Source organism: Sceloporus occidentalis, unplaced genomic scaffold (genome assembly GCF_023333645.1).
Source record: "Sceloporus occidentalis isolate IW3139 unplaced genomic scaffold, rSceOcc1.0.p SCAF_127, whole genome shotgun sequence".
Classification (NCBI taxonomy): Eukaryota; Metazoa; Chordata; class Lepidosauria; order Squamata; family Phrynosomatidae; genus Sceloporus; species Sceloporus occidentalis.
Window position 1 is genome coordinate 1,809,004 of NW_028317107.1, and position 19,651 is coordinate 1,828,654.

At 40.7% G+C, this 19,651-nt stretch overlaps 1 protein-coding gene across 1 annotated transcript in view; it reads left to right on the forward strand.

Annotated features, from left to right (window-relative positions):
• The first annotated feature begins 3,066 nt into the window (after positions 1-3,066).
• LOC149281828 (complement C5-like) overlaps positions 3,067-19,651 on the forward strand; it is a 28,120-nt gene continuing 11,535 nt past the window's right edge. Inside the window, exons 1-26 of the mRNA XM_089498980.1 lie at positions 3,067-3,093; positions 3,543-3,565; positions 4,315-4,507; positions 5,759-5,921; positions 7,006-7,076; positions 7,828-7,919; positions 8,415-8,497; positions 9,226-9,316; positions 9,679-9,784; positions 10,178-10,304; positions 10,778-10,893; positions 11,432-11,626; positions 12,016-12,219; positions 12,621-12,830; positions 13,237-13,386; positions 13,579-13,708; positions 13,892-13,960; positions 14,541-14,753; positions 14,989-15,079; positions 15,354-15,436; positions 16,137-16,276; positions 16,406-16,630; positions 18,101-18,161; positions 18,316-18,405; positions 18,578-18,790; positions 19,328-19,403. Coding sequence (XP_089355106.1) covers positions 3,067-3,093; positions 3,543-3,565; positions 4,315-4,507; positions 5,759-5,921; positions 7,006-7,076; positions 7,828-7,919; positions 8,415-8,497; positions 9,226-9,316; positions 9,679-9,784; positions 10,178-10,304; positions 10,778-10,893; positions 11,432-11,626; positions 12,016-12,219; positions 12,621-12,830; positions 13,237-13,386; positions 13,579-13,708; positions 13,892-13,960; positions 14,541-14,753; positions 14,989-15,079; positions 15,354-15,436; positions 16,137-16,276; positions 16,406-16,630; positions 18,101-18,161; positions 18,316-18,405; positions 18,578-18,790; positions 19,328-19,403 — 3,242 coding nt within the window. The remainder of the gene's footprint in view (positions 3,094-3,542; positions 3,566-4,314; positions 4,508-5,758; positions 5,922-7,005; positions 7,077-7,827; positions 7,920-8,414; positions 8,498-9,225; positions 9,317-9,678; positions 9,785-10,177; positions 10,305-10,777; positions 10,894-11,431; positions 11,627-12,015; positions 12,220-12,620; positions 12,831-13,236; positions 13,387-13,578; positions 13,709-13,891; positions 13,961-14,540; positions 14,754-14,988; positions 15,080-15,353; positions 15,437-16,136; positions 16,277-16,405; positions 16,631-18,100; positions 18,162-18,315; positions 18,406-18,577; positions 18,791-19,327; positions 19,404-19,651) is intronic.

Sequence of the window (19,651 nt, forward strand, 5' to 3'; positions counted from 1 at the left end):
TAGATATAGCGAGAAGAGAATTCACACTCCCCCTGCAACTGGATCTCTAGTAAATGTCGCTCTCGTACTAACACTCACTCTCGTACGAACCCTCGCTCTCGTACGAACCCTCGCTCTCGTACAAACAAACACTCGCTCTCATACGAACCCTCACTCTCGTACAAACCCTCGCTCTCGTACGAACCCTCGCTCTCGTACTAACCCTTATGAAAACGTATCTCAAAGAGGCAGTCCTCCGTTAATTATGTTGTTCTGTATGTTGGTTCATAAATGTTTGGAAAAACAATTCCTAAATGTATACAATTTTTACTTTAATAAAGATAAGAAATATTATTATTAGTGATAATAATAAAAACAAATCCTACAGAAAGAAAACCAAAAAGTGATGGAGTGCTGGAGCCGTCTTCTTCCTATTCTACACTGTTGTGAAATATATATATATATATATATATATATATATATATATATATATACTTATATACTCCCAGTCGGTGCTTTCCTCCCAGTATGTTATGGCTGATACCCCTGCTTGAATGCAGGTGACTCAATTAAATGTAACTTTGATATTACGACATGTCAAGGTTTCCGAGAGCTGTTTGGTTTACACGTTAGGCGAGTGACTGCATGTAATCTCCACGGCGGACTATTAAAGGGTTTCAACAGTCTCAGGGTCATTTAGAAAGTCCCAGGTACGGCTGCGTTCTATTATTATTATTTATTGTTTTATATAGCGCCATCAAATTCCGTAGCGCTGTACAACGGATTCTAGTTCGTGGCTCAAACGTAACACGCATTCGAAAACAAACTTACCGCGGTACATTGATGATTCCTTACATATAACCGTCTGCAAACACGACCGTGGAACAGGAACAAAGAAAACACTCTCTGCGCCTCGACTTCCTTCCTGTTTTCTGAACGGCAAAACCAAGTAACACGATTAGGTCGCTCTGATCCCGTTTGGAAACGTTACAACAGACGTGTCTGAGCATTGCTTATCCAGCAAACACCGGTAGTTCAAGCTGCCGAAACCTGAGCTTTGGCGGGGCGGGGGGGGGATTGGGGGGCGGTTAGGGGGCCATATGTGGCCTGTGGGGTTAATAGACACATCTGGACAGTTATGGGGTGAAATGTCTTTAGAGGGGACCTTAAATCCACCAAAAATGATTTAGGAATAGGAAAACATAATAGGTGACATCATGCTGAATAGATGACATCATACTGGTTATACATTTGTTGGTAGATAAATATAATAAGTCATCTATCAGATTTATATATACAAATATAAGAAATGTGTCATTTAAACCCCCTCTGTGATGCCCACCTGAACAGTATTTCTAAATACATACGCACATACTATATATATCCTCTAGACTGTCAGCTCATGAGCCGAGTCCTAATGTATCGGGACGTCGTAGCCGGTCAGTGGTAGTTCTGTCAGACCTTTTGAATGTAGGGACTGTAAGAAGCGCTGCGGGAATTGTTGGTGCTATATAAATAAAAGAGAATAATAATAATAATAATAATAATACATTCCATATTCTACGAACATTCTAACATTCCAGCTGCGACATTTTAACTCTTATACAACATTCTAAATCATCATTCGATTAAATATAAGACGTCACACACGGGAAAACATAAAAAGTTACCCGATAAAATTAATTCCAGTAAAAGAAATTAACCCTTTGCTACCCCCAAGATCTCTATTTACCCCTTTTGTGCAAATAAAATAAACGCAATTCCAAGATTAACTTGAATATAGAGCGACCCGGAGCGACCCTCCGATCTCTTGATACCAAAAGCAAATAAAACTATAAAAGCAGCTGATTCCAAGTGATCAGAGCAAACCCTTTGCTCCAGAATTCAGTCTAATAATAAACTTTAAAGGGTCTGCTGTATAGTGCGTGGTGGTCTTCACCCCCCCCCCCTTCCCCCCTTTCAGTGCTGGGATATGAATTTTTAGTAATATTCGGAAATGGAGTGCTAGCTCATGGGCCATTACCTGTGCACACGGGAGTAGCAGTTAGAGCGTGCAGCTGCTGCCTGGGGTTGTCATGGCAACGCTTGGCCTCCTTCTCCTCCCTTAACTGACATCCCACCTCAGGCTCCCTGAATGACAGGACCCGGGTGTTTGGAGGGGGTGTGACCTATCCAAGGTCCCCTAGCACAGATTAGGGGCCCGCGGTGCCGGGTGCCGGGTGCCGGGGCTGCACGGCCAGGCGGGAGCCCACACGGGAGGCACAGGAAACCGAGTTCACCGGGCGATGCGAGTCGCCATCTTGCGAGGGGAATGAGGCGTCAATCAATTGACAAGGGGTAGAGACACGCCCATCTGCGTGGCAGGGGCGGGCCGGACACGCCTGTGTCCCATGAAACCGCCCAGTTTGGGACAGCCTCTTGGAGACAAAAAGCACAGCATAGCTCTAAGGTGTCCCTGGTTAGTTTGTGCAGTCCCTCTATGTACCTTAAATCCTTGATTCCCCTCTTTCCTCCCCTGGTGCCCCCTCTTTTCTAGGAGCTCAGAATGTTTGCTGGGTACGAGGGCATCACAGGGTTCTACAGACATAAAACCCCAATAATGTGTTTATAAACGGCAAGAACTGGTCTTATAAATTAAACGGTGTGAATAAAACCTGTTATGGTGGTATTTTCATTTAAAAAAAAAAAACCAGGATCCAAAACACCGGGACTGTCATGGTAAATTCGAGACTGTTGCCTACTATGTATGAGGGTATCACAGGGTTCTACGGCCCAAAAAGCCCCGATAATGTGTATAGAAACAGCAGGGAACGGGTCTGACCCAAATTCTGCAATCATGGTGTCCGCTGCGGCAGAAAGTTAATGATTAAGGTTTCCCGTAAAGCCCTGCCTCCCGCTGCCGGGTTTCACAATCTCTGTTTTATTGACCCTCTTTGTTTTATCCTATTGACTGTTTGGCCTCGTGAGTTCTGATGACATCTAAGACTCCCAGTTGATGTTTTTTCTCCCGGTATGTTATGGTTGGCATCCCTGCTTGAATGCAGGTGACTCATGTGTATCCTTAAATAAAAACAAGTCAAGGTTTCCATGACGACCGGCATTACAGCCATTTGGGTAACACATTTGATGAATTATTATTATTTTTTTTTACAAGATTGTCTCGTTTGGACACATATCACCTTTTTTGGAGGTCACAGTTCTTTATTTTTGGTGTGTTTGACGAACTTTGCTCGAGTTTCGGGTTCTTCCTCGGTATTTGCAGGACAGGACACTTAAATCTGGAATTCTCATCGGCAAATATTTACTCAATGTTATTAGTCACCTTATCAGTAACACGCTAAACCAGAGGGCAAACTAGCTCAATTCGCTTAATTCCTCTTAAAAAAAAGTAGGAGGTTTCCGCCCTATAAATCCAAATTCTTTTTTTTCTTTTGGAATTTTCGACACTTTGGAATTCTATGGATTTGCCACAACATCCATTCTCTCCATGACCACAAACACAATCCTCTGAATTTCTTGCAATGATTTTACTACAATTTTTTGTTATTTTTGTACTTTATAAGAACGCTCAATGCCAGGAAAAAACGTAAGTAAAAAAATAAATAAATAAATAAATAAATGCTTATATAAAAATAAATAAATAATAAATTCTTAGTTTTTTGTTTTTTTTTAAACGTATTGTTTTTATATGGAGAATGAAGTAGATATATTATATATATTTTATGTGCCGTACCTATATTTGTTTTTTTTACTTACTTTTGTCATTTAAACTTTTACAATAGTATGTTTTGTTTTTTTACTTTTATACTTAAATACTATTTTTAAAAAACTACATTTTTAAATATATAGAAAATTATTATTATTTTTTTTCCCCCTGGAAATATATAAATAATTGTGCTGTATTTTATTTTACTATTACTTTTTTTTATTTTTAAATAGACACAAGGATTTAATATATATGCGAAAAGTATATATTTGATTTTTTTTAAAACCAAAAAAATCAGGAAAAATGGGTTTTTGCCTCTCCTGCTTCTTGTAAAGATTCATATAAAACAATAATTTTTGATTTAATAATTTTATGCACATTCTATATTACACTATTATAGTCAAAATTGAAAATAAGAAAATAATCTTTATTGTTTTTCTTTTCTTTTTTTTTCTATTCACGTTTTTTATATATAGAGTGTCTGGATGGGGGTTTATGGTCCGGCTATGTAACCTTTCGCAATAATGTAGTAAGATAAGGATTTATTTGCTTTATTTAACCTCTGATAAGAGAAAAGATAATTTTTTGGGGTAAAATCACAGCTATTTGTTGTTTTTTTTCTTCTTCAGATACCTTGTCACGGCTCCGAGAATATGGAGAGTTGGAGCCTCGGAAACAGTAGTGGTTCAGGCTTTCGGACTGACGGAAAAACTTAATATAAGAATTTCTTTAGTTAGTTATCCAGATAAAAAAACAAAATATGCTTCTCAGCATCTCCTTTTGACCCCCGGCGGCCATTCCCAGGGCCTCATCAATCTAATGGCGAGTACACGTTCTATTCTATTTATTACTTTCTATATTATTTAACAACAATGGTAGCGCTATCAGCGGCCATTCGAATGAGAACAGTGATTATAATAACCCCCAGCGCTGTATACAGTAATATAACCCCCAGCGCTGTATACAGTAATATAACCCCCCGTGCTGTATACAGTAATATAACCCCCAGCGCTGTATACAGTAATATAACCCCCAGCGCTGTATACAGTAATATAACCCCCAATGCTGTATACAGTAATAACCCCCCCAGCGCTGTATACAGTAATATAACCCCCAGCGCTGTATACAGTAATATAACCCCCAGCGCTGTATACAGTAATAACCCCCCAGCGCTGTATACAGTAATAACCCCCCAGCGCTGTATACAGTAATATAACCCCCAATGCTGTATACAGTAATATAACCCCCCCAGCGCTGTATACAGTAATATACCCCCCCAGCGCTGTATACAGTAATATAACCCCCCAGCGCTGTATACAGTAATATAACCCCAGCGCTGTATACAGTAATATAACCCCCAGTGCTGTATACAGTAATATAACCCCCAGCGCTGTATACAGTAATAACCCCCAGTGCTGTATACAGTAATATAACCCCCAGCACTGTATACAGTAATAACCCCAGCGCTGTATACAGTAATAACCCCCAGCGCTGTATACAGTAATATAACCCCCAGCGCTGTATACAGTAATATAACCCCCCGCGCTGTATACAGTAATATAACCCCCAGCGCTGTATACAGTAATAACCCCCCAGCGCTGTATACAGTAATAACCCCCCAGCGCTGTATACAGTAATATAACCCCCAGAGCTGTATACAGTAATATAACCCCCAGTGCTGTATACAGTAATATAACCCCGGGTGATGTATATAAACTCCTTTTATCTGCAGACCTAGAGGCCGCCATTGTTGTCAGTCGTGTGATATTGTGGCTGAATTTACTGAGCTTATGCTTTATGGCAATGCTAATGAAGTCCTTTCTCCCATAGAGTTTCATTAGTCAGAGAGTCCACCAAGGTGATTAAGACTGAGCCATTGTATTATTTACCACAAGGCAGTGTGATCATGAGTCAGGGCGTTTATCAAATAGATTGGGCTAAAATAACTAAGCAGTTGCCATGATAAAGTATATAAACCGTGACCTATATACCATATACTGATACGATGATACTTCTTTAGATTTTAATTTAAAGCCCTGGTTTTATTTACATGCACCATCTCTTTCATTCTAGATCCAACCCAAAGATTTACCTCGGAAAGCCGACACGATGCAGTTTGTGTACCTCGAGGCTCTATCAGACATTTTCACCAAAGAAGAAAAGGTTCCGATAACCTACGATAACGGATTTCTTTTCATTCAGACAGACAAACCTATTTATACCCCCGACCAATCCGGTAAAGTACACTTTAAAAAAGTAATAAATTCCAAATAATTTTAATTAAAATTATTTGAATTTTAATTCTGTTCTCCAAGTTCTGAGTGCACTAAAAGTATAATTCCATTTTTGTATTCTTCTCAGCCAAGCAAAAAAAAAAAAAAGACAAAATGAGTGTTTAATGCTGGGGGGGGGGGCATTTGATCCAAAGGGGCAAGACCGGCAGCGAGGCAACTTTATAGACAGACTTTGTAATAGGATTAACTTGGACTGGCTTCTCCGGGTCCGACAACCCAGTAGGGTCATAAAAAAGCAATGTGAAGCCGAGAAAGGATTAGCTATGATGTAATTGAGGACTAAAAATTGTTTATAATGCGCCCCTTGTGGCTAAACACAATATTACACTTAAAAGATAAATTCCAGGGGCTTTTGGAAATTATATCAATTACATCTATGCATTTTGAAAGCCTCTTTTGGTAGGAGGCTAAATATTCTATTTTCTAGTTTTTGTGATATTTGGTATATTATTAAATATTGATGGTTGTTGTCGTTAGATATTTATTCCAAGTAATTGAATTGGCATTTAGCGATTCCATTAATGCTGGCATTAAGTCATTTATGGAATTTGTGTGTTAGATGAATGGTAAAGAGTTAAGTCGTTTGCTAGAAAATGATAGACTTACCTGTCATCTCTTAGAGCTCAATCTTTGAACCAATAAGACGGACTGGTTGGGCACCCCTGGTCTTTGGAGGCTGGCAGGCGCCTGATGATGTCAGTGGGCACCTGACAATGTCAGCAGGCACCTGTTGATGTAATTTTTTGGGGGTCATGGAGCATATCCAGGACATCAGTGAGTGATGTCGGCCAGTGGCCCGCTGGGCATTAGCCCAGTACGTCAGATGGCCAGTCTGGGCCTCATGCATATGGCTCCTGAATCTAAGACAAGACCAAGGACAAGTTTTGAGTCTTTACAGCAGGAAACACGGGTAGAGTAGATGGAGGCCGAATGGGGCCGATCTGCCGGCAGATTCTTTGTTTTTCGATTTGTTGTTGTCACATCGTTCTTCAAGCAGCATTGAGCGGGGTAATCCTGTTTCTACAGTGAAAGTTCGAGTTTACTCCATGGATGAAGAGCTGAAACCTGCGCGAAGAAGCGTAACCTTAACATTTCAGGTTAGTCTTTAATTTTACTTACATAATGTTAGGCACATAATAGTCAGGGACAACTTCACTATCCCATTAATTAGCATACCTGGGAATAATAGTCAGGGACGACTTCACTATCCCATTAATGAGCATACCTGGGAACTCTTCAGGTTTCACACTGAGTCTCCGGGTGATGCCTTGCTTCCCTGGGTCATCCTGCTCTTGTTCAGGGGAGGGGAATTGCTTTAAGCCACACCCACTCCCCACCCAGTCCCCTCCCAATCAGATTCAAATTCAGTGCAATCTGGGCTAGTCTGGCCCCTTGCACGGTGGTAGATAATAGGTCACCTCATTGTGGCTTGTCACTTCATAAGCCTATGTTCTTTGTCTTTGGGTCTTCTGCAACAAGGTATGTATGACATCATTGATGTGACATAGGCACTGAGCTCCGACACACTTTTATCGGGTCATAGGAATGTCTACTTTGGTTACTTTTGAATAGCATGACGTACTATAGATGTTCTTCAACCATCACATGAGTCAGCAGGTCCCTACAAGGTTGTTGACCTTGCTAAAAATCACTAATGTTGCCCCCATATAAGTTACGGTACTTTGTTACCCAACACTGCGGACAGATACATTGTTATAAGCCTTCGAGCAATCCCCGAACAAAGCTTCTGCCCTTACATAGTTGGTGTCCATGTTGGGTTAGATATCGAAGGCTTTCAACGATGTTCTTGCGGGGCTTCAGTGGAAATTAATGTTTTTGTATTTTAAGGATCCGGAGGGAGTGAAAGTGGACATCATAGGAGAAAAAGATTTAACTGGAATAATTTCAGTCCCTGATTTCAAGATTCCTGCCAACCCTAAGTACAAAGATGCATTTATATTTATATATTCTGGTTTTGGTTTTTTTTACATGTTAACGTTCCCCAATTTTTTTTTAAATTAACCTCGGCTTTAACATTTTTCCACTTGTAATATGTTATGTTGTAGATATGCGTACCCCCAATATTTCAGGTGTCCATATGAGGACCCCACTGTTGAGGGATGTGGCTGGACGCCATTTGCGAAGAAATGCCCGCATGTTTTGTTCATGTCTCTAGCGCTCTAGAACCTAATCTTTTCCTGACCTGATTGGCTATTCACTTTTCTACTTTTCCTCCCCATGAAGTTGTCTCTCCCCCAGTTTGTTAAGTAATTGATTGTTTTTGATTGCTTCAAGAAGCCTTTGTAATGATAGGGGGAGGAAAAAAGGACAGAACTTACCCTTAGAAACAGCCGCATTGGCCACGATTCCCGACGTGAGAGCCGGATCTATATTTACCGGTACACGGTCCTGAAAATGAGTTTATTTCTCTCTAGATATGGCGTATGGACCATCCAGGCTTCCTACGAAAATGATTTCACAACCTCCGCCGATGCACTCTTCGAAGTGAAGGAATATGGTATTTGTCTTCATTAAAAACACTCTGGGTATTTTAAATCAAATATATTAATCATGTTTTTCCTTTTCGCTTAAGTATTAATAGAAAAATCCCCTCCCTTGTCCCCCGTTGTGCTGTACGTGGGATCCTCCATCTTGCTGCCCCATCACACGGTTTAGATTGCCCCCTCGCCCTACGGTATTTGTGATAACAGCGTTACAGAGGGATCCGCCAAAACAATGCGGGGGAGAGAACAGGAAGTGGGCAGCAACTTCCTGCTTTGGGCTGACAGTAGAATTCTATTGTAATCTGCGCTGGAGCATCATGGGAAAACAAGGGAAATTTGCATGTACAGCCCTAGCATTTAATAAACATAACAATAACATACGTGATAGACATACGGGAGCTCTCTGAGTAGAGCGGCGATTCTCCGGGTATCCGGGGCACTCTGCTCCAACTCCAGAGATGAGTTTATCCACGCCCATTCCTCCACCATGTCTCCTCCCACCCCTATATCATTTCCTGTTATCTGGGATAAGCCCTGCCCTTGTTGGCAGCTAGCCCCGCCCCTCATGCAAGCAACCCCACCCACATGCATGACCAGCCCCGCGCCCTCTCGATGCCACTTCCCTCGAAAGAGGGAGATCCTGACCATGGGAAGTTCTCAGTTATGATAATGGAAGGTTTTTAAGTGCCGATTTCTTTACCAAAGACCGTAAGCTAACGTCGCTATGTGGTTTCCCTTCCAGTTCTGCCGACATTCTTTATCTCCATACTGCCGGAGAAGAATTTCATTAGCTACGACACCTTTGCGAATTTTGAAATCCTCGTAAAGGCAAAGTGAGTTCTCGATTAACGCTGCGTTATAATGAATGTCATCGTTCAATTTAACCGGCCCCAAACTCTCTGGGTTTTTACCCAAATCACAGGGTCTGAATAGGCAGATTTACAAAGTCTGCAGCTGACTCCTTCATGATCTACTCTGATTTATAATGGTATCTGAGCTTCCTGATTGGTGCATTTATCGCCATTATATCACATCTGAAATCCCTGCTTGAAAACTGGTGATTTGTTCAGAATATTTTTATCTCCTGGCAAGTCATCGCAAGTCATTGGCAAATTGCTACCACAGTGTCTTTGAGATGGACTCTTAACGGGTTATAATTACTTTCAAAATGTTAACATGCATCATTGCTTTACAGGTATTATTATAACAAAAAGGTTGACAACGCAAAGGTCTATATCCGCTACGGGATAATTCGAGACGGAGAGAGGAGATTCATGCCTAACACCATTCAAGTGAGGCTGGTAAGAAACGGATACATCCACGTCCCACCTGGATCTTAGACCTCTTCTAGATACCTACAGGAGCTCATGGAACACCCCCTAACCCCAATATTATGTCCAATTACATTAGCCTTTATGCAGCGCCCACCTTCCTGGATAAGTGGAATCAGTAGAGGTTATTAATATGGTTATTAAAAAGATGGAGGCATGAGGCTACCCCAAATATAAGACACGGTCAAGGACAACCAAAGCTTTGAAACCAGTAGAAAGAGACAGGGTGGGCAGAATGGCTTTCTGTTCTCTGTTATCTGTTATCACGCTCTGTGCTCCAGTGTCAGTCAAATTCATAGAATTGGGGTCATTTTCTATTCCAAATACCCCCTAACTATATCAACATTCCCTATATTTTATCAGATGAATGACGGAGAAGCAGTTTTCCAATTCAATAGCAAGAAGGCAGTGAAGGAACTGGGATACGAAGAACTTGAAGACTTGGATGGCTCTTATTTATATTTAGCTGTGTCGGTGTCGGAGGCTTCAGGTATCTACAAATGAACATCTGCTTCTTTTATTTAAGAGTGACTAATTAGCCGAAGCTCGAAACTTTTGTTAGTGAGGAATAGAACCATGGACATTACAAGCAATATTAGTTTATATAAACCAACGCGACACAAAAGGAAATTAAATCTAATTATATAGTTGATCCTGGTCCTCCAGTAGTTAAAACCCACTGATTTGGTTTCAATAAGGGACTGGATGCCATGTTTCGATCTGGGTCAATATCCAATCAGTAGACTTATTGCGAAGACCCTTAAAAATATGGCTCATGTTTACTTTTGAAAGACCTGTTTTGTCCAGCTGAAGACCTGTTGGGTAGATGTGACCCTAAAAATGCTTTTTTTGGCCCCATATCGTACCTGGTCTTGTTGCATTATATCATAGGATACACAAGAAAGTCCACCAACCAATGTTTCCCTTGAACGGTTGAGTAACACGGCTTATGTTTACAATCAGGTGGACGTACAGAAGAAAGTGAGAACTTTGATGTCAAGTATGTTCTATCTCCGTATGTCTTGAGTCTTGTTGGAACTCCTCTGTTCGTGAAGCCTACCTTACCATATCACATACAGGTTGGTTTGGATGGATGTTCCTTGAAAGATTTGTAGCAATCATTAGCCTGGTTAGGTCTATGTACTTGAGCAGGATAGAGGAGCTAATGGTGGGTAAATGGTGGCTACCAACATGGTCAGTTTGACAAAAAAAAAAACTAGAAATTCTAGCGGAATTCTAGAGTTGGTTTGAAGACATCTGACCAAACATTTTAGTGGCTCCTCATCTTTTTCATATTTACATCTCGTTTCCACCAAACCAAAGTAACACACTTCCATTCTGAGGTCCTGAGCTCCAAGTATGGATCATTAATCGCTCATTAATGAGAAGTTTTATTTGTGGATAAGATATAAGTCGAATGGGGCTTTTTAATAACAACACACATAGACTGGGTGGATAATTGGGGATGGAAGGTGAATCTACATACCACTTACTACTAGCAGGCAAGAACATTGCCCCAAACGTATGAGAGACTTGGAGCCTCTGGGGCAAACTGTTTGCATAGTTAGCGAGTCAGATGCAGAGCAAAAATAAAACAGCCCTTACTTTCTAATATAGGTTCAAGTGAAAGATACTTTGGACAAACCAGTTGGCAACATCCCCATCACTATTACTGGAGTAATGTTTAAAGAGGATGGGGAATCTGTATTTTTAACTGACAATGAACGAGATACCAGGACAACCAATAAGAACGACGGGACGGCCAAGTTTATCGTAAATATTCCGGCAGATGTGACGTCTCTGGAATTCCAGGTGAGTCGGGTGCTTCAACGGGCAATAACCTTATGTCCTACCCACCCAACATTTCCAATGGACAAAGAGGGACACTTTGTGGGGTCGTGGCCGAGGGTGTGCATTTACAAGACTTTTGATCTGCTAATACTTAGTAAAGAGAAAAACCAACAATATATTTTTTTCCTCAATCCAATTTACAAATGCATTTTCTGAGAACGAGAAGTCAAGATGGCGGCCACCACGGCAAACACATAAAGTTGCTTTTAATATATATATATATTTTTCTAATTAATTATTTTTATTTTTTTTATCGGTAAGCATCATTATGTGGGTTTATTTAGGCATAAAAATATAGGCTTTGGGAAAAAGTCATAGATTTCCTTAAACCAAATTGTTTTCTTTTGCAGATAAAGACCGCCGATGGCAAACTTCCAGATGTCAATCAAGCAATGGCTCAATACACAGCACAGTCTTACAAATCCTTAACCAAAAGCTATCTTTATATCAACTGGGCGAGACAATCCCAGGTCCTGCGAGTGGGGCAATACCTGAATGTACAAATAGTCCCCAGTAGCCCGTATCTTCATAAATTAACTCATTACAGCTACCTGGTAAGTCAGTATTGTTTAAACTGACCTAATCGTGTCAACGGAGAAGTTTTTATTTATTTAAATGTATACAGTATAAACCGGTCCCTCCATAGACTTTCAATGGTCAGAGTGTCCATCTGGGTGATTAAGACTGAGCCATTCTATTATTTTTCCATAGGCAGTATGATAAGGAGTCTGGGTATTTAGTAGATCGGGGCTCAGATAACAGAGCGAGAACTCATACAATTGGCTAATATGCAGCTGCCTGAAAACATTATATTATGGGGCAAAAACTGGGTTAAAAAATGAAAACAGTGCAATATTTTTGAAAAAGTATTTTTTACTTTTATTTTATTTTTTTACTTATATTTTACTAGCGATAAATAATACCTGAAGTATGCATTATTTAACTGTATCTGCAGATTATATCGAAGGGAAAGATAACAGACTTTGGAACCGTGCCTAGGGTGCATGAATCGGTCTCTCAAAATTTGAATATCCTCATTACTCCACAAATGATCCCATCGGCTCGCCTGCTGGTTTATTACATAATTACGGGAGAAACCACCGCGGAGCTCATTGCCGATTCCATCTGGGTGGACATAGAAGAGAAGTGTTTGAATGATCAGAAGGTATGTTGGCTGTATCAGTCAATCAGTTAACGCTGGATCTGATTAAATGCCTTTCATGATGTTTGGCTTGAAATTATATAATATATATTATATACATATGTATATACGTATATATATATATATATATATGGTATTAGTGGGTTATATGTGTGACCCATAGCAACCCAATCATTATTATCATACATTATTTATTTTTGTTATTAGGTAATAGGTCAGCTTTAATATGCCAATGTTTATAAGATCCATATGGTGTTAGCGTGTGTATGTGGTAGGGTATGTTTCTTTAAAAAAGTAGGGTAAGTGTTCTTAAAAAACACCTGGTCTATTTCTTTGGCTTTATTGAAGAGGCCCAGATAATAGAAACATTCGTCTCACAGATACCTTTTTTTTATGGTATCTTTCAAAGGTCCAATTGTCAGCAACAAAGAATGACTTCCAACCTGGGAAGGAGATCTCACTGACTCTTAAGGCTCAACCCAACTCGTTAGTCGCCCTGTCGGCTGTGGATGTCTCTGTGTATGATGTAGCCAGAAAGACAAAGAGACCCTTGGAAAGAGTTAAGTCATCACCCACCCCATACATGGTTGGAGCGAACCATCTAATCTATTTTTTGAAGACCCCAAGCATTCCGTCTTTGGCTGCAGAACCTCTGGGCAAAATTATGATTTTTGGGCAGTCATTTATGTGGGGCGGAGAGGGGTTTGTCTTCTTCTACCTCTGGGTAACTTTTGTACTCGTGGACCTGCAGGTTCTAAGGAAGATTGAGGAGAGCGATCTCGGTTGTGGCGCCGGAGCAGGTCAAAATAATGCGGACGTCTTCCGATTGGCAGGCCTGACATTCCTAACAAACGCTAACATACGTGCCTTCGATAACTATGGTAATTATTATATACTGTATTCATTTCTTTACGCCATTTGAGGATTTCTTGCAAAGCTTCTCTTTTGGATATTTTAAAATATTTTCTGATCCGTGCCGTAGGCGACGTACCGACAGAATGGTCATGTGATCCTGCGAATTTCTGAAAAAAATATCTGAAACATGATTTTTTCTTTCTTTCCAGCCTTTAAGTGCACTGATGTTTTAAGACCAAAGCGCTCTGTTGACGTCACAGAACAAATACAAAAGAAAGGTACGTTACATTAAATAATTAAATTGGTAAAATTCCTAGAGAATTAAGGGTCAAGTTACTCAAACTTAGGTTCGATAATATTTTTTATTAAATATATGACATTCCGAGAGGTGGAAGAGGAAGCATCACAGCGTTTGTCATACATAAATTATTTTATTTTCAGTCTCTGTGACAAAAAGTGTCACAAAATGCATATCTGATCAATGTTCAGCCCTGATGTTCTCTTCCTTTTCCTCCTGCCCAAGGCTGCCTGAACCAATCAACATTAATCAGCAATTTAACAATAGAGGGGGGATAACTTTACTGGGGATTACTAATCAGGTTCAACGAGTGGGTTACGAGGTTCCTTTTCTGGGTAATATAAACTAATAAAAATAATAATAATAATAAATTAATAATAATAAATAATAATAATAATAAATTCATAATAATAAATCAAAATAATAATAATAATAATAATAAATCATAATAATAATAATAAATCTTAATAATAATTAATCTTGGTACATACATACATATATATGGTTTTTTATTATTTTTATTCTGTTTTTGAGACATTCTGCCTTTTTTTATGTTTCAGCCAACAACTACCGTGACAAACGCTTGCGGAAGTGCTGTTTGGATGGGGTCCAATGCTTTTTCGATGAAAAAGGCTGCACTGACGGAATTCGCCGAATCAAGAAAACCCGAGCCGATCGTTGCGTTGCGGCATTTTCAGATTGCTGCAATTTCACCCAAAGCCTCAAGGAAAAAGTAGACTTTTTTATTAAAGACATGTCATTGGGCCGGATGTGTAAGTATTTCATTTGGAATTTTTGTATTTTGGTTTGCGTGTAGAATCTGGTTCATCTGATATACTTCCCGGCTCGGCGACCGTAGGGTACGGTCCATCTGTTTCGTTCTCCTGCCTGATACGTTTTAAAAGACGGTAGAATAACCATTGTGTTAAAAATTGTGAATTAATTTTTTTCCCCACTTTACGGAATATTTGACTCCCTTTCGTATGTTCCTTTATTTCTTATTTTCAGATATCAGAACTGTGTTTGACATCGACGAGCCGGAAGTTCGAAGCTACTTTCCCGAAAGCTGGTTATGGGAAGAACATTCTATCACCAACGCGTATGAAATTTCTCTAAAACATGAGCGGCCCGGAAGTGATTCCCAATAATTTGAAACACTAAACTAATGATAAGCGTTACAAAAAAAACAAACAAAATAATAATTAAAATGCGAAATGCGAAAAAATTTTTTTTTTAATGGATTTAGAAGTTGGGTTGGGAGTAGACGGATTTTATTACAATATATCCAAGGAACGTCAGAAGTATGTTTCATTAAATGGCATTAAAATATTTTATTTCTCAAGTATTTACTCAACACCTCGCTCTTCTCTCAGGCTTGGCTGGAAGACATTTGAAGTAAAGTTACCCGATTCTTTGACCACGTGGGAAATTCAGGGAGTTGGCATGTCTGATAAAGGCAAGTACTGAAGTGATTGAAAAAAAACCCAACAATGGGGTAATTTAAAGTTTCCTTGTCACCATAGCAACCATTGTAACTGTCCAATCAGTTGGATCATTCCATCGAATTGACTTGGTTTCTGTTATGGATGAATGCAAAACAAATAAAATAACTTGTACTTTATGACCAAAAGTATGCAGACAATTGACCATCACACCTATATGAGCTTGTTGGACATCCCATTCCAAAACCATGGCCGCCCAACTCCACCCTTTGCACCTGTAACAGCCGCCACTCTTCTGGGAAGGCTTTCCACAAGATTTTGGGGCGTTTCTGTGGGAATTTGTGTCCATTCGCCCAGTAGAGCATTTGTGAGGTCAAGCGCTGATGTTGGACAAGAAGACCTGGCTTCATACCAAAGGTGTTCAATGGGGTTAAGATCAGGGCTCTGGGACAGCGCCACGTTTGAAGAGCTCTTCGGTACGACCCATTCTACTGCCAATGCTTGTCAATGTGCTCAGCTTTATACACCTATTAGCAATGGCCGTGGCCGAAACACCTTAACTCAAGGAGGGGTGGTCGCATACTTCTTGAATACAAGTCTGGACTGCCCAAAAAAAATTCTGATTTAATTCCCAAACCATTGGGTTTTTATAGATTGCTGTTTGATATTCTTACCAGATCCCCAATAACCTGTTTAGTCTTCTCCCTACACCAGGTATGTGCGTCGCCGAGCCGCTCAATATATTGGTTTGGAAAGACCTGTTTGTCGATGTCCAGCTACCCTATTCAGTTGTTCGGGGTGAACAGGTCCAATTGAAAGTCGTTGTGTACAATTACAAGAACTCCGACGTAAAGGCAAGTACATATTCCATGTCCGACTAGTCTGGGAATGGTGGTAAATGGGGATGGAGCCAAAGCTGGAGTGCCTGGTGGGGCAGGTTATTTCTATAGGGCCTTAGAAATAAACTTCTGTTTTTGTTGCAGGGTTGTGTTTCGGCGTCTGTTGGGAAAGAAATATGTCTGTACTCTGAATCTTCATCCGGTCGATCAAAGAGTAAAAAAACGTGTTACCAGGAGACTATCGGCGGTGGGTCATTGAAGACCTTCATCTTCAACGTCCTGCCATTGGAGCTGGGACTTCATAACATCAACTTTACCTTGGCCTCTCAATTTCACTCGGAAATCCTAGTAAAAACCTTACGGGTCGTGGTACGTGAAGCGTTAATGACTTCTTATTACTTAAAATCCCTCAAAACATGTGTTCTTTATTGGAGTAGAGTCAATGGAATCGCTGGAGCTTATTTGTCTCCTAATGTCCCAAATGTGAAGGTTTTTATGGTCAAAGAAAGATTTCCTTATAACATCATTAATATACACTTCTGTTAAATGGTTTGGGGTCACTCGGCTGTTTTCATGGAAAACAAGGATCTTTCTGGCTGTAACATAATTACAAAAGGGTTTCTAACCATCAATTATCCTTTTATACTTAAACTTGGATCAGCGAACACAACGTGCCAATGGAACACAGGAGTGATGGGAGTGATAAAGGGCCATTGGAACGCAGGAGTGATGGGAGTGATAAAGGGCCACTGGAACACAGGAGTGATGGGAGTGATAAAGGGCCATTGGAACACAGGAGTGATGGGAGTGATAAAGGGCCATTGGAGCACAGAAGTGATGGGAGTGATAAAGGGCCATTGGAACGCAGGGGTGATGGGAGTGATAAAGGGCCATTGGAACACAGGAGTGATGGGAGTGATAAAGGGCCATTGGAACACAGGAGTGATGGGAGTGATAAACGGCCATTGGAACACAGGAGTGATGGGAGTGATAAAGGGCCATTGGAACACAGGAGTGATGGGAGTGATAAAGGACCATTGGAACACAGGAGTGATGGGAGTGATAAAGGACCATTGGAACACAGGAGTGATGGGAGTGATAAAGGACCATTGGAACACAGGAGTGATGGGAGTGATAAAGGGCCATTGGAACACAGGAGTGATGGGAGTGATAAAGGGCCATTGGAGCAAGGAAGTGATGGGAGTGATAAAGGGCCATTGGAACGCAGGGGTGATGGGAGTGATAAAGGGCCATTGGAACACAGGAGTGATGGGAGTGATAAAGGGCCATTGGAACACAGGAGTGATGGGAGTGATAAACGGCCATTGGAACACAGGAGTGATGGGAGTGATAAAGGGCCATTGGAACACAGGAGTGATGGGAGTGATAAAGGACCATTGGAACACAGGAATGATGGGAGTGATAAAGGACCATTGGAACACAGGAGTGATGGGAGTGATAAAGGACCATTGGAACACAGGAGTGATGGGAGTGATAAAGGGCCATTGGAACACAGGAGTGATGGGAGTGATAAAGGGCCATTGGAACACAGGAGTGATGGGAGTGATAAACAGCCATTGGAACACAGGAGTGATGGGAGTGATAAAGGGCCATTGGAACACAGGAGTGATGGGAGTGATAAAGGACCATTGGAACACAGGAGTGATGGGAGTGATAAAGGACCATTGGAACACTCATAAAGAGTGATGAACGCCTATGAAGAGATTTCATTAAAAATCAGCCATTTCCCGCTACAATAGTCATTTACAAGATTAACCCCGTCTGCGCTGGATTTCTGATGCATTTCTGATTGAATTCCCCTGTTGTTTTTTCTTGCAGTCCGAAGGTATCGAGGAAGAAAGAAACGCTGGATTCACGTTAGATCCCCAAGCCGTGCGTGGTATGTACTGAAAGGGTTATATGGGAACGATCTGCCGGCAAATTCTGCTTCAACAGTCACAGAAATATCCATCATGAGTTCCTGATGAATTTATTTCCTGGGCGCCCCCCACCTGTAACAGTGAAGACGCTCACCCTGCGTTCTCTTTTCATAGGTGTTACGAAGAGACGTCAAGAAGTAGGCTTTAAAATACCTCCTAACATTGTGCCAAAATCGCAGATCACAAGACTTCTTAGTATTAATGGTAAGCATCCCTCCCCCCAGCTTTTCAGTGATATGGCATCACGGGCCGGACACATGACATCACTGGGAGGAATATGACATCATAGGTCACACTCCAAGAAAACATGATATTATGGATCTCGTTTAAGTCACTGCTTTTAGAAATCCGTTGACTTCTTCCTTATAATTTGCAGGTAAAGTCCTCGGCGAAGTGATGAAGACGGTGCTTCAGGCTGAGGGCGTCCAGTACCTCATCAGCCTTCCAAAGGGCAGCGCGGAGACGGAGCTGATGAGGGTGATCCCCGTGTTTTATGTCTATCATTACCTGGCTACTGCCAACGAATGGCATCTACTGGGCTCCAACACCTTTACTTCACGACTCGACATGGAACGGAAGATGAAAGAAGGTAACGGCGACAAGACGGTGACGAGATTCCATTAAAGGAAATAAGGAAAGCCGTCACCGGTCATATTATATCTGATAATTAACATCAGATATACCTAATATTCCAAATAGGACTTATGTTATTATTAAAAAACAATATAAATGCCCCAAACCCTCGGGCTATGAGCTTCATTGATATAAGACACAGACATCGTACCTTCTTGATTCTAATTTCTTTTTTTCTTCTTTTGGTTGGATATTTTGAGTATAGCTTGATTAACCCCTAATGTAATCCAAAAAGGTTGAGAAAAGTTATATTTAAGTGGGAACTCTTAGAAGTTCATGGAATATATTAATAATATATTATATAATATTAAAAAATATATATATATTATTATTATTATTAATTATTATTATTTATTATTATTCAAATCAGAGCTTAACTCTTACAATCAGAAAACTTGTTTCTGGTTGTATTGTTGAGATCATGGATCAATTGGTCTTTGGAGTCTGGAATTTTGTGGCCAAATCCCTTTTTTTTCCGTCATTTTTTTTCAAGGGGTAACGAGTATCCTGTCATTTAGAAAAGATGACTTTTCTTACAGCGTCTGGCAAGACAGAGATTCAAGCGCCTGGTAAGTAAACTGCGGGATCGGTCGTGCTCACTACCTGCTCTCACGATCTGCAGGATTATTCTTCCCCGTTATCTCTCACCTATTGTCAAGTTGCTGATTGTTGCTGATTGGTTGAGGCAGCCTTTGTAAGGGCTGCAGGAGGGAGAGGTCTTCAGGACAGGAAGTTGATTAGATAACGCTGGCTCTGCCACGGGCTGCCACCCGTCTCAGCTTCTATTACATTAAAAGATTAAACCGAGTGACAACCG